The 13,296-nt window shown below is 50.8% G+C and overlaps 1 protein-coding gene across 3 annotated transcripts in view; it reads left to right on the top strand.

Annotated features, from left to right (window-relative positions):
* The window catches only part of CHST15 (carbohydrate sulfotransferase 15), an 81,148-nt gene that overhangs the window by 43,709 nt on the left and 24,143 nt on the right, over window positions 1–13,296 (top strand). For all 3 annotated transcript variants that reach the window (XM_061162856.1, XM_061162858.1, XM_061162859.1), the window contains exons 4-5: window positions 1,867–2,010; window positions 5,262–5,418. In XM_061162856.1, coding sequence (XP_061018839.1) covers window positions 1,867–2,010; window positions 5,262–5,418 — 301 coding nt within the window. The remainder of the gene's footprint in view (window positions 1–1,866; window positions 2,011–5,261; window positions 5,419–13,296) is intronic.

Raw genomic sequence — 13,296 nt, 5'->3', positions numbered from 1 at the left:
CAGCCACCTTCACCTTGTCACTCCTTCCGGGGTCAGGGGTCAGGGTTGGAGTGGGAGCCCTGAGAATGACCCGAGCGGGGCATTCTGGGAGGTTCCAGGAGGGAGGCAGGTGGGGAAATGAGAAAACACGCTGAGAGGCGGAGATCAGAGAGTTCTATGGTTTAGAGATCCCCGGGCAGACACCCAGCAGGACTGAGTACCCAGCTCCCAGTCACCTGGCGAGCATTTATGCAGTGCCGGCTGTGTGCAGGGCCAGCGAAAGGGTGCCGGATGGGCACTCTTCTTGCCTTGAAGGGCCTTGGGACATGCACCATCCAGGGCTTGCCTTGAAGGGCCTTGGGATACACACCATCCAGGTGGACGTTTGTTGGGGGCTGTAGGCTCTCAGGTCGCAGCTCAGTGCTGTTCCTGCTGGAGCCCCCACACCCACACCCCTGCACTGGGAGGAGGCAGGAGAAAGAAAGGTGGCTGTGTCTGGCCAGGTTTCAGCTTCCTGCTGGAGCATCCCAGGACCTGAGCCTGTCACTGAGCTGCTTCCAGCCTCTTCTCTGACCTGCCTGCCCCTTGGGCCTCAGAGGGTCAAAATGAAAGCCCCACAAAGGTAATTCTGGGCCACCCTGCTCACAGCACCCCTTTCCCAGGAGGTTGACGGTGGACACCACCCCATGACTCCTGCAGGCTGGTTTCTGCTCCACCCAGCCTGAAGCCAGCTTGAGCCACCCCCTTGGCCCCCAGGGTCACTGTTTCCTCTCCCTCAGCCTTTTCCCTTCTTCCAGGAGACATTTGGTCACTGGAGCTAAGGGATGACAAATGCCAAAGTCTGGGTGAGCCTGGAAGGCGGTTTCCGTGGCAAAGACCTAGGTTGCTTGGAAAGGAATTTTGAAAGTTTTTTTAGTACAACCTAAGTTGAGATAACTCTTAGTGTGTTTCCTGACAAACGTTTGACTTAATCCTTTTGATGTTCCTCCCAGAGTGAATAGAAGTGTAAATATGTCTTTTGTGGTTTGCCAGCGGCCACTGTGGAAGCCAGAGTTTCTGTGCTCATCTGTAGGGGGCCCTCTCTTACACAACTCACCATCTTCCCCCATGAAAACCAGGTTCCCGCTGGTCAAGGGGAGAGTCATGGGGGCATGCAGCCTCTGGAGTCTGGTGTCAGGTACCACCTTGAACCTCTTGCTGTTTTGCCTGTGGATACTCTCTCTCCACTTTCCATTAGACTTGATGGCTGTGGTTTGGGGCAATGTGTTGTCAATACATTTTCAAGTGAAATTTACCCACCTCTCAGGCAAGGGACAATTTAGGCTGCATGTGGCTGATGCCAGAATAACTCAGGTGTCAGCCTGGGGACCATCAGTTCTCCTTATTGTTTGGACAAATGAACAGACTGCCTGGTGGAAAAGAACCTCAGGAAGGTGCTGGGGAGCCCTGACAAAAAAAAGATGCATCTGAGCTTCAGAGAATATGGCCCCTCTGATGGGAGGTGTTTTCTTGTGATTCATCATGTGTATTCTGATGCCATTGCTGCCCCACCCCTGGGGGACCTCCCTTGGTACCTATGTTAACCAGCCCTGACCTCTCTGGCCCTCCAAGTAGACCCGATTATAGTTCTGGAACAGGCGTGCCATCCTTTCAGGGGCTACTGTGCACCTGAGTGGCGGTGTGTTCCAGACCTCAAAGTGCACGTGGCTTAAAAGAGGGAGGCTGGTTTGCAGACATCCCTCCCTCTCTTGCAGCTCATGGGGTCAAGCCTTGGCTGCTGCAGCTGAGCCCTCAGACCTTTCCATCCGTTTGTGGTCACTCCCTTGAGGCCACCAGCCCAGCATGGCAGCTTTGTCCTCAGTAGCCCCTGCTTCCTGGTTCTTGTAGGAATCGTCCGCCTGAGGGACGGGCTGCGGGACCGCTATCCCGTGGAAGACTACCTGGACCTCTTTGACCTGGCCGCACACCAGATCCATCAAGGACTGCAGGCCAGCGCGAAGGAGCCGAGCAAGATGAACAGAATCATTATCGGTATGGCTTCCGTGGAGCTCCTGCCCTGGGCCAGGCCGGGCTTCACTGCACCTGCAAGCATTTGCATGACATTTGCCCTCAGATGCTGAGTGCATATTTCCCCAGTGACTCCCCCCACCCCTCTCCCCTGTGTAAAATGTTCATATTGTTTGTGCAGTTTTCCATAAAACAGAAATGTTTATTAGACTCTTTAGTTGCATGGAGACTCAAGTGCACCTGAAATGGCTTTTTTAAAATGTTGCTGTTTCTTGCTTTTATTAAAGTTAAGCTTGCACACTGGATTTCTTCTCATGATACACCCATCTGAGTAAGTTTGGATGGAGGATCATGAATGCAAAATGAACCAGTTAGTCATCAGTTTAATTCTTGTGGTGTTTGTACTCCCTGGCCGCTGGGACCCTGTAAAGATGGAGGTGGCCTCTCCCGAAACAGATGCATCTCTCGTGCATCGTGGGTGACTGATTGCTGTTGGAAAAGCTTAGGTCTTGTCAACCTAATGCCTTTAGACATTCAAAATGAGGTGGTTTGATTAGCAATCATTTTTTTTTTAATTCACAAGAATGTTTTATAAAAAACATATCTGTTTACTCTATTGGATTCAGCTTAAAAGACATTTATCCACTTACACCTCTGAGAGAGAGAAATTGAATCACATATTTTTCTTAAATTGGTTACCTGAGGCAGTGATCTATTTTTTCATTCTTCTAAATCTATTATATTTTGATTCTCTAAATTCGGTTACACTATCAGTGACTAAGAAGAATTGTAATCAACCATCTGAAAGACAGCTGTTTACTTATGTGTCCCATGTCCAAGGGGGACAGACTTACATGCTGAAGCTCTGATTTATTTATTTTTAACTCAAAGAAATCGAGTCCTAGAAGCCAGATGAGAGCATACCCTCTTACTCAGTCTGAACTGGGTACTAGCTGTGTTCTTGCAGCCGTGAGTTAACACCCAAATTACAAACTTAATTAATATTTGACTGCGGCTCCCATACCATAGGGCTGTGGGCTTCCGGGGTAGCTCAGTTGGTAAGAATCTGCCTGCAGTGTGGGAGACCCTGGTTTGATCCCTGCGTCAGGAAGATCCCCTGGAGAAGGAAATGGCAACCACTTCATTACTCTTGCCTGGAAAATCCTATGGACAGAGGAACTTGGCAGGCTACAGTCCATGGGGTCGCAAGAGTTGGACATGACTTAGTGACTAAGCCACTACCACCCATACCATATGCCTCTGGGAAAATCTCACATTCTTGTGAAATAGCTAAAAAACTATACATCCCAGGGTCAGGAGATAGAGCCTAAGCTAACGAATTAAAAAAGGAACGCTTTAGTTTGGTTTTCTCATTTTATTTACTTCTAGATTTAGAAATGAAAACTAAAGAATATATCCACACTCTGATATTTACCTGAAGCAGAGTTTTGTTGAGTTTTATGGTAGATGGAAAGCTGGCATCTAGCCCGGGCTGTGCCACCAGTGAGCTCCATGCCATGCAACAAGTTGGTCTTTGTGTTCCTGGACTCAGTCTACTCATCTGTAAAATGGGTTTGTTGGACCAGCTCAGTTCTGGGTTCCTCCCCACCCTGAAACTCTGCTTTAGCTTCTTCTGGTTGGATCCTTGGAAGAAGCATACTGGTCTTTCTTAATCTTGGCCAATGGATCATAGAGGGCCCTTTCTCAGTGGTTTGGGCTAATGGCTGGAGTCAAAAAGGACTCCAGCAGCTGGGTTCTCTGGGCTTGGGATCAATACATGTGGAAAGGCCGCTGCCCTCTCTCAGGGCTGCCCTCTCTCAAAGCCCCCTCCTCTGCCCTGTCAAAGTGCTCAAGTGAAGCTCTGATTGTTTATTGAATTATTGATCTTCCCCTAGGTTGTAAGGTTTGAGATTAAAGGGGATTTTCTGTCTTGTTTCTGTCATCTATCTACAGTGCCGAGCATAGTGCTGGGCACATTTTAGACACCAAATCAGAGCTTTCTGCATGGATGATTGAAGGATGAGTGAATGATGAATGAAGGATGGATGGGTAGATGGACAGACAGTTAGATAGATGGACAAGCATAGAACCAGTTCATTTACGAGCTTGACAAAATTTGTGCCAACTTAGTTCTAGGTACTTCCCTTGTCCTAGTATTCTCTTATTCATTGTGAGTAGAATTTTCAAAGGACTTCAGATTGGCTTGTTTTTTCCTGTGTTCTAGGGTATTACCTCTTAAAAAAAATAGAAAGATAGAAAGATCAGAATAGAAATGCTCACCTGGACATGATTGCACATCCAACAGAATAAATAGGACCCTGCTAACTCTCTGCATAACCGTGATATGCTCATCAGTGATCAAAGAGACTTAGTCTTCGGGCTCAGATTTTCTCTGAATAAGTGACTTTGAGATGTGTCATATAGTCCCGTGTACAATGTCAGGAAATCGAATGTATAATTAATTGATTGATTTGCCTTTCTTTCTGAATCTCTGAAGATTATTCTTAAAAAAAAAAAAAAAAAAGAAAGAACCAGTTCAAGTCTATGAGATAGAAATGCTGAAAGGTCTGTGTGTTGGCCTCATCCCTGGCCTAGAATGTGCTTAACTGACCTCATCATGCTTCAGTCATGCCGACCGTGATCAAACAGGGGCTAGAACCAGTTTCCTGTTCACCCAGCCAGCACTGAGTGAATGCCAGCTTTGTCCAGGCCACGGGGTGGGTGGGCACGCAGGACCAAGGTCCCATGAGCCTTCCCACTAAGCCTTCCTCTTCGAGTGTGCTCGGGGACTGACCCTTGTGATTTCAAGGGAAGATTGATGAGGATTGCATGCCGTTTCCTAATGAGAGTCAGCTTGCCCAAACTCCTCCTTCACCCCTGATGCCTTTTGAAGGAAACCATCTAGTATATTCTCAGTGGGCCCTTAAAATGCCACGGAGCTGTGCGCCGTAGGCAAAGTTAAACATCATGAAATTGGGAGGCCAGATGCTCATAGAGATTTTTCTGCCACATCCTGGAGAGAGGAGCTGGGAGGAAGAGGGATGCTCAGTGTGGCTCAGATCACCTTCCTCTCCAGATGGAGGTCCTTGCGGGGACGGGGTGATGGTGTGGCAGAGGGCTGTCGTCAGCCTCCTCTTCCCAGAGTCCAGTCGGCCCGCTTCCTGGACCAGCTCACCCGCGCACAGCTATCGTAGACGGCATCGCAGTCAGGTGTGGCCCCTAGTTCAGGAGCCCGTAATTCAGCTTCACTCACTCGCAGCGTTTTCTGTTTCCAGGCGAGGCCAGTGCCTCCACCATGTGGGATAACAACGCCTGGACGCTCTTCTACGACAATGGCACAGACGGCGAGCCCCCCTTCCTGACCCAGGACTTCATCCACGCCTTCCAGCCAGATGCAAAGCTGATCGTCATGCTCAGGGACCCCGTGGAGAGGTGAGAGGTGTATTCGTGGATTTTTTTGTTTCGGGAAAAGAAAAGGCAGTTTTCAAAGCCAGTCTTCTTTCTCATCACAGACAAGATTTTGCTGCTGCTTCTTCTTTAAATAAACAGGCTTAACATGTGATGTTACTGCTATTTCTTATGTAAACGTTATTCTTGGGGCAATCTTCACTGCCTCTAAACAAACTGTGGATTGTTTCCTTATCATTCTGACCCTAGCCTGTGGGCCTTCAGCCTCTGCCAGGTCTGGCCTGGGGACGTGGGACTGCCCCTTGGGTGATGTCCAGGCGGGAGAAATGCCCTTGGAATCAGGGGTGTCAGGTTTCTCTGTAGGGTTTAACTCCTGTAGTTCTTTGTCCTCTGCCTTGATTGATGCCTTTCTCCTGTCGGCTCTGAAAGTGCTAGCTGCAACTTTCCTGAGAGGAAGAAAATGACAGAAGTGTGGTAGCTGCTCGGTGTGGATGAGGTCAGGCTAGCGTGGTCCTGAACAGACTGGGTGAGGGTGGCCGGGCCAGCACTGGGCCATGCTGAGGTCGTTGACAACGGCTGTGTGCGTGGCAGAAGCTTAGGGCTGCCAGGACTTAAAATCATTTAGTCCATCACGTCCCCTCTGGCCCGGCCAGTACCGCTGCACCAGAGGCAAGAGGCTCAATTCTGCTCCAAGAGTTCCCATCCAGGGCAACCCAGTTCCTCTAAACCAGCCCTGTGAGAGCATCCTTCCTGCGTTGACCCCAAGTCTGTCTTTTGGGAGTGTCCACACGTTGGACTCATTTCTTCCCCATAGAACTACATAGATCAGATTTAATCCTTCTAAATGGGTGAGCCTGCCAGATATAGAAAACATTGTCGAGGCCCTGTGTCTTTTTTTCTTTGGACTAAATGCCTCTTGTTATGGGTTATTATAGGGGCTTCCCAGGTGGCACTGGTGGTAAAGAACCCACCTGCCGATGCAGGAGACATAAGAGACGCGGGTTTGATCCCTGGGTCAGGAAGATCCCCTGGAGGAGAGTGTGGCAACCCACTCCAGTATTCTTGCCTGGAGAATCCCATGGATAGGGGAGCCTGAAGGGCTGCATACCATGGGGTCACAAAGAGTCAGACACGAGTGAAGTGACTTCACACACAGCACAAAGGTTATTATGCCCCACGCCCCCACACACGCCAAAGATGTGTGTGAACTTGACCCTGTTGGGAAATAGGATCTTTGCTGATGGACTCAGGTTAAGATGTGGTCACACTGGATGAGGGTGGGCCCTAACCCAGGAGCTGGTGTCCTTACGGGGAGAGGAACTCTGGACCCTGGGACCCACAGACACAGGGAGAACGCTGTGTGAGAATGAGGCAGAGGTTGGTGTGGTGCTGCCAAACCCCCAAGAACCGCCAGGGACGGCTGGGACCGAGGCCCAGAACAGACTCTCCTCGGAAGCCCCGGAGCACACCGGCTCTGCTGGCACCTGGATTTCAGACTTCGGGCTTTCAGAACCATGAGAGAATAAATTCCTGCTGGAATAAGCCACAAGTTGGCGGTAAATCATTACAGCAGTCCTAGGACGCTAACACACCCCTGGTTCCTTCCTTGGATAGCAGACATTCCTGGCCCCATAGCCTTGCGAATGATGATCGTTTAAAAAACACCTATAATCTCCCACCCAGATAATCGTTATTTTTATTTTGGCTTGTTTTCTTCCAAGCTAATACTTATCTATGCAGAGAAGTGCTGTGTGTGTGTGTGTGTGTATGAGTGTGTGGTGTGGTGTGTGTACAGCTGTGTGACTGTACAGTCTCTCATCTTGCTTCTTTCATTTCTAATTCTTGATTTGCCTCCGCGGGCCCCCCGTGGGTCTTGGAGTGGCCTCCGTGCCCTGCAGTGATCTGGGCAGAGAGCTGGATGGCCCCTGCCCCGTCCCCATCCCTGCAGACCCCCTGTGCGGCACCTCAGGGGCCATCTTCATGCTGCAGATGGTTCCACTCTGCCCGCTGCACCTCCTCCAGCCTTGGGAGTCCCTCCACGCCGATCCTGAGGCTACCCTGTCCTCGGGGCAGCTCGCCATGTTCTGCCTGCCTCTTCCCACACCTCGGGAGACAGGAATTTGGCCCTTCTGCCCAGGGAGTGGGCTGGCACCTCCCCCCTAGCTTGAGAACAGTTGACCCAAACCAGCGGTGCTCTCCTGTGTATGTGATTACATAGCAGTCAGCCTTGAAAGGCCCGGTGACTAAGTGACCCCGCGCTGCCCACAGAGGGGTTTTCACAGCTGCTCTGTCGCCCTCCCCCCAGGCCACCCCCACTGCGGCTCACGAGGCTGGAACATTCTCTCGGAAGGGGTGGGGGCCTTGCTGCTTGGCCAGCGTCTTCCCGTCACATCTCCCCGTTCCTCATTCTGAGGAAGGTCACGGGCCTCGACTCCAGAGGGCCAAGAAGGTGAAACTCCAGCCTCTGTCACCCCCGGGGCACAGAAATGGGAGCCCGGGGGATGGGGCGCTCATGCCAGCTGCAGACAGGGGTGGGCGATATGGTCTGCAGTTCAGCCAGGGTGGGGAGGGAGGGGGAAGTGTGGCCCTGAAGAGGGAAGGAGCAGCTAGTGGAGAGGGCAGAGAAAGGCCTTCCTGGAAGAGCTGAGGCCAGGCAGGGCTTTGAGGGCTGAGTAAGAGTTTGCCAAGTAAAGAGACAGGGAGAAGGTCAAGGGGAAGGTGCATTCTGGGCAGGGAGGACGGAGAGCATAAAAGGAAGGACTGCGTGTTCTCTCAGAGAGTGGAGCCAGCTTCCCTGGGTGTGTCCCTCTCCCCACAGGGACACGGGAACCGTGAAGACGGGCTTTAAACAGCAAGGGCTACATCATGCTGCCTGGGTTCAGACACTGAGCCAGGAGCCAGGCGTGCCCGACTCACCTCTCAGACCTCAGCCCATAGTTCCCCTTTTAGAAGATGGCCATCCCAAGGAGTCTTGTCTCCTTTTTTTTTTTTTTTTTTTAAAGAACAAATGCCCTGTTTATACTGGGAACTGAAAGTTCTTGCCTTCCTGACACTCACTTAACAGAAAGAGTTCATCAGTTGAAATGTGCATTGATTCCCAGTCACATGCTGGGCACTGTTCTGGTGCTGAGCAGGCGCACATAGACGCCCACCCTCCAGGAGGGGCACTTTGTCAGGAATGCGAGGCCCTGATCCTCATGCACAGGTGATGGTGCGGAGGAGAAGGGCAGGATGCCATGGCAACACAGCCTCCGCAGGAAGCTAGCCCCGTCGTGGGGCTGCTGCCTGTATTTGTCATCAACTGATGCATCACAAATCACCCAGAAACCTGGCCGCTTAAGGCAGCACACTCAACTATCTCCTGCTGTCTTCCACGGGTCAGAACCTGGCACAGCTCTGCTCTCCCAAGGCCGTCGTCAAGGCGTCACCAGGTCAGGGTCTCATCCGAAGGCTCGACAGGGGAAGGATCTGCTTTCAAGCTCATGCAGTTGTTGGCAGAATTCAGTTCCCCAAGAAGTGTGGGAAGAGGGCCATGGTTCTTTGCTGGCCATTGGCTAGAGGCTGCCCGCAGATCCTTGCCACTGGGCCACCCCATCATCAGAAGCTGCTTGCTCCGTCAGAGCCTGCTGCAAGTGGCAGCGAGCTGCTGTGAAGCTGGGAGCCTCCATCATTTGTCATCTGAGCACAAGAGGGACAGCCCATCACCTTTGCCACATGCTTTCGACGAGAAGCAAGTCACGTGGTCCTGGACACAGGCAAGGGGAGGGGGCTACAGGGAATGAATACCAGGAGGTGAGGATCTTCGGGACCATCTGAGAAGTTGCCTGCTCCTCTGTGCCGCTCTCTCGTCGCACAGCCAGAAGGAGAGGAAGCGCCGGTGCAGTGGCAGCGACCCCCGTGCCGAGGGTAATGTGTGCGTGTGTGCGCCTTCTGTGGGGGCTGCTGACAGCGGCAGCTGTTCCATTGCCTTTTAGACGTTTACAAAGGATGTAACAATAGGAATTTCTTCTTTTTTGAGCCCCGTGACTCATGGCCTGTCTGAAATGGCTGGCTCATTTCCCATTGCAACCAGAAAGGATGATAAATATCGGGTGTTTAGGTCACTCTTGAAGAAACAAACACTTGGAGCCCGAGTTCCCATTAGTCTTTACTGGGTCCCAGGCCATCAGCCACTGGAGCCGTTCTGTGACCTTGCACTTCTGCAAGTGGCAGATTCCCTGAGTTTCTCCCTGCCCATGGGATTGGACCGCATTTTTCTTTCCTTGTACAAATAGACTCAGAGAGGAGTGGGGAAAACCTTCATTTCTAGTTTAAATTCACATTTAGCCTTTATGTCTATAATTGATCAAAGGCAGAGAGTTTGAAAAGGTTGAAAGTATAAGCAAAATCAAATCAACCACTTTAGAGCTTCCGGGGAAGCAAGCCCAGTTATCTTTCTGGAGAGGAAGAGAGAACAGTGGAATGTGGATGGGATGGTTCTTAGGGCCAAAGGGCCAGCCGAGAATTCCTGGTGCACGTTTCTCTACGTGAGAGATAACGACAATTTAAAATTCAAGTTCCTCGGCTAAATCGACCCAGTTAATTAGAAAGAAGCCACCAATTACAAGCAGGATTTTCCTTCATTTAGTTCAGTTCTTAAGTGGAAAAGACTTCTTTTCAACACTGCTCACATTGGCCGCCTGCCTGTTCATTTGTGAGATAGTTGATGGAGTTTGACTCAGCGCAGAGGTGGTTACAGTCCCCAAGAAATGCAGAAAATGGCTGGAAGGTGCCCACCCCTTCAGCGTACTTTGTTTGAGGGATGTTTGGAGAGTGGTCCTGCACCGTCAGTCATGGACTTTACCGTCCCTGTATCTTGGGCTTCGAGTGATCTTCCCACAGTGCATGGTAACGACCACCTCAGGAGTCTTTGGTTTTCACGTTTTATGGAGAGAGGTCAAAGCAGAAGGAGAAGTCAGCTCCATTAAGGGTAGAACTTGATTTTGACCCTAGTGTCTTAAGACCCAGTGTCTTGTCCCCAGTGCCTTGGAATCTGGGGAGTTATTTTCTTCATCTGCTTTTATGAACTGATTTTCTTAACAACCCACTGGGCTGGTTAAGTAAGTTTTTCTCTTCATGGAGATAACCTAGGAATGGATGGAACGAGGCTGCTAATGAAATGAATCCATTTGTGTGCAGTTTTTCATTTGGACAGAGAGTGATGAGCAGGAGGGAACCTTTGGACTGGAACCTTGAACCTTTCATGAATGTTGTTCCATCGCTAGAGTGGCTACTGGGGTGTGTGGGTGGTGAACAGGGACCCAGGATCATTGTGATAGGGACACAGCCTCAGGGACCAGAGGGTCTGTATCTGAACCCCATCTCTGCGGCTCCCTGGCTATGTGACCTTCAGCAGGTTATTCAACCTCTCTATGCCCTGTTTCTTCATTGATGAAATGAGGGGAAATAGTCCTATATCTGGGGCTTCTCTGGTGTCTCAGATGGTAAAGAATCTGCCTGCCACGCGGGAGACCCAGGTTCGATCCCCGGGTTGAGAAAATGCCCTGGAGAAGAGAATGGCTACCCAGTCTGGTATTCCTGCCTGGGGAATTCCATGGACTAGAGGAGTCGGGCGGACTGTAGTCCATGGGATCGCAAAGAGTCACACATGACTGAGCAAGTAACACTTTCACTTTCGGTCGTGTATCTTGGGTTGTGAGGATGAAGTGACTTAATACGTGTAGTGTGTTTAAAAGTGCTGGGCAAGTGGTAACTATTACATACTTATTAATTACTATTATTATGGTAATAGTAATATTACTATAGTAATAACACAATAGTAGCAAGTAATAATAACAATATCCAGACCAAGCTCTTGGATGCTCATGAAATGCTTATTGAGCCCTCTTGATGTGCTAAATGCACTGCATACATTGGAGAGCAGAGTCCTTCCCGTCTGCCCTCCTGGAGTCTTCTCCAGTGGAGAGGTGGCAGCCTAGCATTCACTGATCACTTTCTTTAGCCTGGTTCAGTGCTAAGTCCTTTTCAGGCATTGCCTCCTCTGAACTTTGCAAGCAGGTTGTCTTGACACGTCACAGCTGATGTGTGTGGGCTCAATGGGGTTAAGTCACCTATCAGCTGTCACCTGGTTAATAAGTGGCCCGACTGGGATTTGATCCCATGTCACTTGGACTGAGGGGCCAAGCTTTTCATCTCTGTTGTAGGTCAGTTACTGGGAGGCCGACTCTGAGGCAGAGGGTGCAGGAAGTTTATCAGTTCAGTGTCAGTTCAGTCGCTCAGTTGTGTCTGACTCTTTGTGACCCTATGGACTTCAGCACGCCAGGCCTCCCTGTCCACCACCAACTCCCAGAGTTTACTCAAACTCATGTCCATCGAGTTGGTGATGCCATCCAACCATCTCATCCTCTGTTGTCCCCTTCTCCCACCTTCAATCTTTCCTATCATCAGGGTCTTTTCCAATGAGTTAGTTCTTCGCATCAGGTGGCCTAAGGATTGGAGCTTCAGCTTCAGCATCAGTCCTTCCAATGAATATTCAGGACTGATTTCCTTTAAGATGGACTGGTTGGATCTCCTTGCCATCCAAGGGACTCTCAAGAGTCTTCTCCAACACCACAGTTCAAAAGCATCAATTCTTTGGCACTCAGCTCTCTTTAGAGTCCAAGTCTCACATCCATACATGAGTACTGGAAAAACCATGGCTTTGACTACACGGACCTTTGTTGGTAGACTAATGTCTCTGCTTTTTAATATGTTGTCTAGGTTGGTCATAGCTTTTCTTCCAAAGAACAAGCGTCTTTTCATTTCATGGCTGCAGTCACCATCTGCGGTGATTTTGGAGCACCGCCCCCCGCCCCCAAATGAAGTTTACAGGGCATGCTTTTGAGCCAGCCCCCATGAGGGGCGACAGAGCAGGACCAACAGAGGGAGAGGTCACAACAGGGGTCTCAGCCAACTGCTTCCTCAAGGCATCTCCCATCCACCGGCCATTGGCTGTGTCTGCCCTGGGGAGGTGTAACCTCAGGTGGGGCAGGTCTTTCAGTGAAGGGACTGAACTTGTGAGCCGTGAGCAGGATGGCGGCTCCCCACTTGGGCAGAGTTCTGTAAGCAGTAAGGATGCCAATCTGCGTAGATGCCTAAGCCTGGACTTGGCTCCTTCACATGTGTCCACACGAGTGACAGCAGGATTCTGACCCAGGGCACGGACCAGCTCGCGGAGCAGAGAGATGAGCCAGATTGACGCTTCTGAAATTGCTGTGCACCCCCACAACAGATGAGAGTTTCTCTCTGGCGACTCAGCCGTTGCTGAAAACCTCCTACCAGCCCAGCTTCTCAGGTCGCTGAAAGCACCAACTGGTGTGCGGTAGATGTGTTTGTTCTCAGGCAGAATAGGAGCTCTGGCATTCCAAGGCCGAGGGATGTTTTCTCTATAGCAGATTTTGCATGAGGACTGAAAAGCAGGCCGTTCCCTAGCACCGACAGATTAATTTTTAATGTAAACGAGCTCAAAGGGAAATTAGGAGAACTCCCTTGTGGGCAAGAGATGGAATCCGGTGGAGGCGGGGCATGGCGCTGAAACATATGGGTCATGACAACTGCAGCATCATGCACCCCCGCCACCTAAGGCCTCGCTCTCCTCCCTTTTCCCTCTTTAAGACCGTGGAGGTTTTGGAATCCCAGGCAGCAGTCTTGAGAAAGACTGTAGCGGAGTGTCCTAAGCCGCGTGTTCACCGCCTGGTGCATTCGGGCATGCTGCTTCTCAGAAGCGGCCTGTCTGGGCATCACTGACACACCCGGTGTGGGCCCTAAAGACGACATCAGGTCCACTTGGTGGGGCCGCACTGTGAGCCGCTAGGGAAGGGACAGCGAGCTGGCTGGCTCTGGGTCCGGGCCACAGGCCCCGTC

Source organism: Dama dama, chromosome 15 (genome assembly GCF_033118175.1).
Source record: "Dama dama isolate Ldn47 chromosome 15, ASM3311817v1, whole genome shotgun sequence".
Classification (NCBI taxonomy): Eukaryota; Metazoa; Chordata; class Mammalia; order Artiodactyla; family Cervidae; genus Dama; species Dama dama.
The sequence above is the reverse complement of the archived record's forward strand: the minus strand, read 5'-3'. Positions and strand labels throughout refer to the sequence as shown.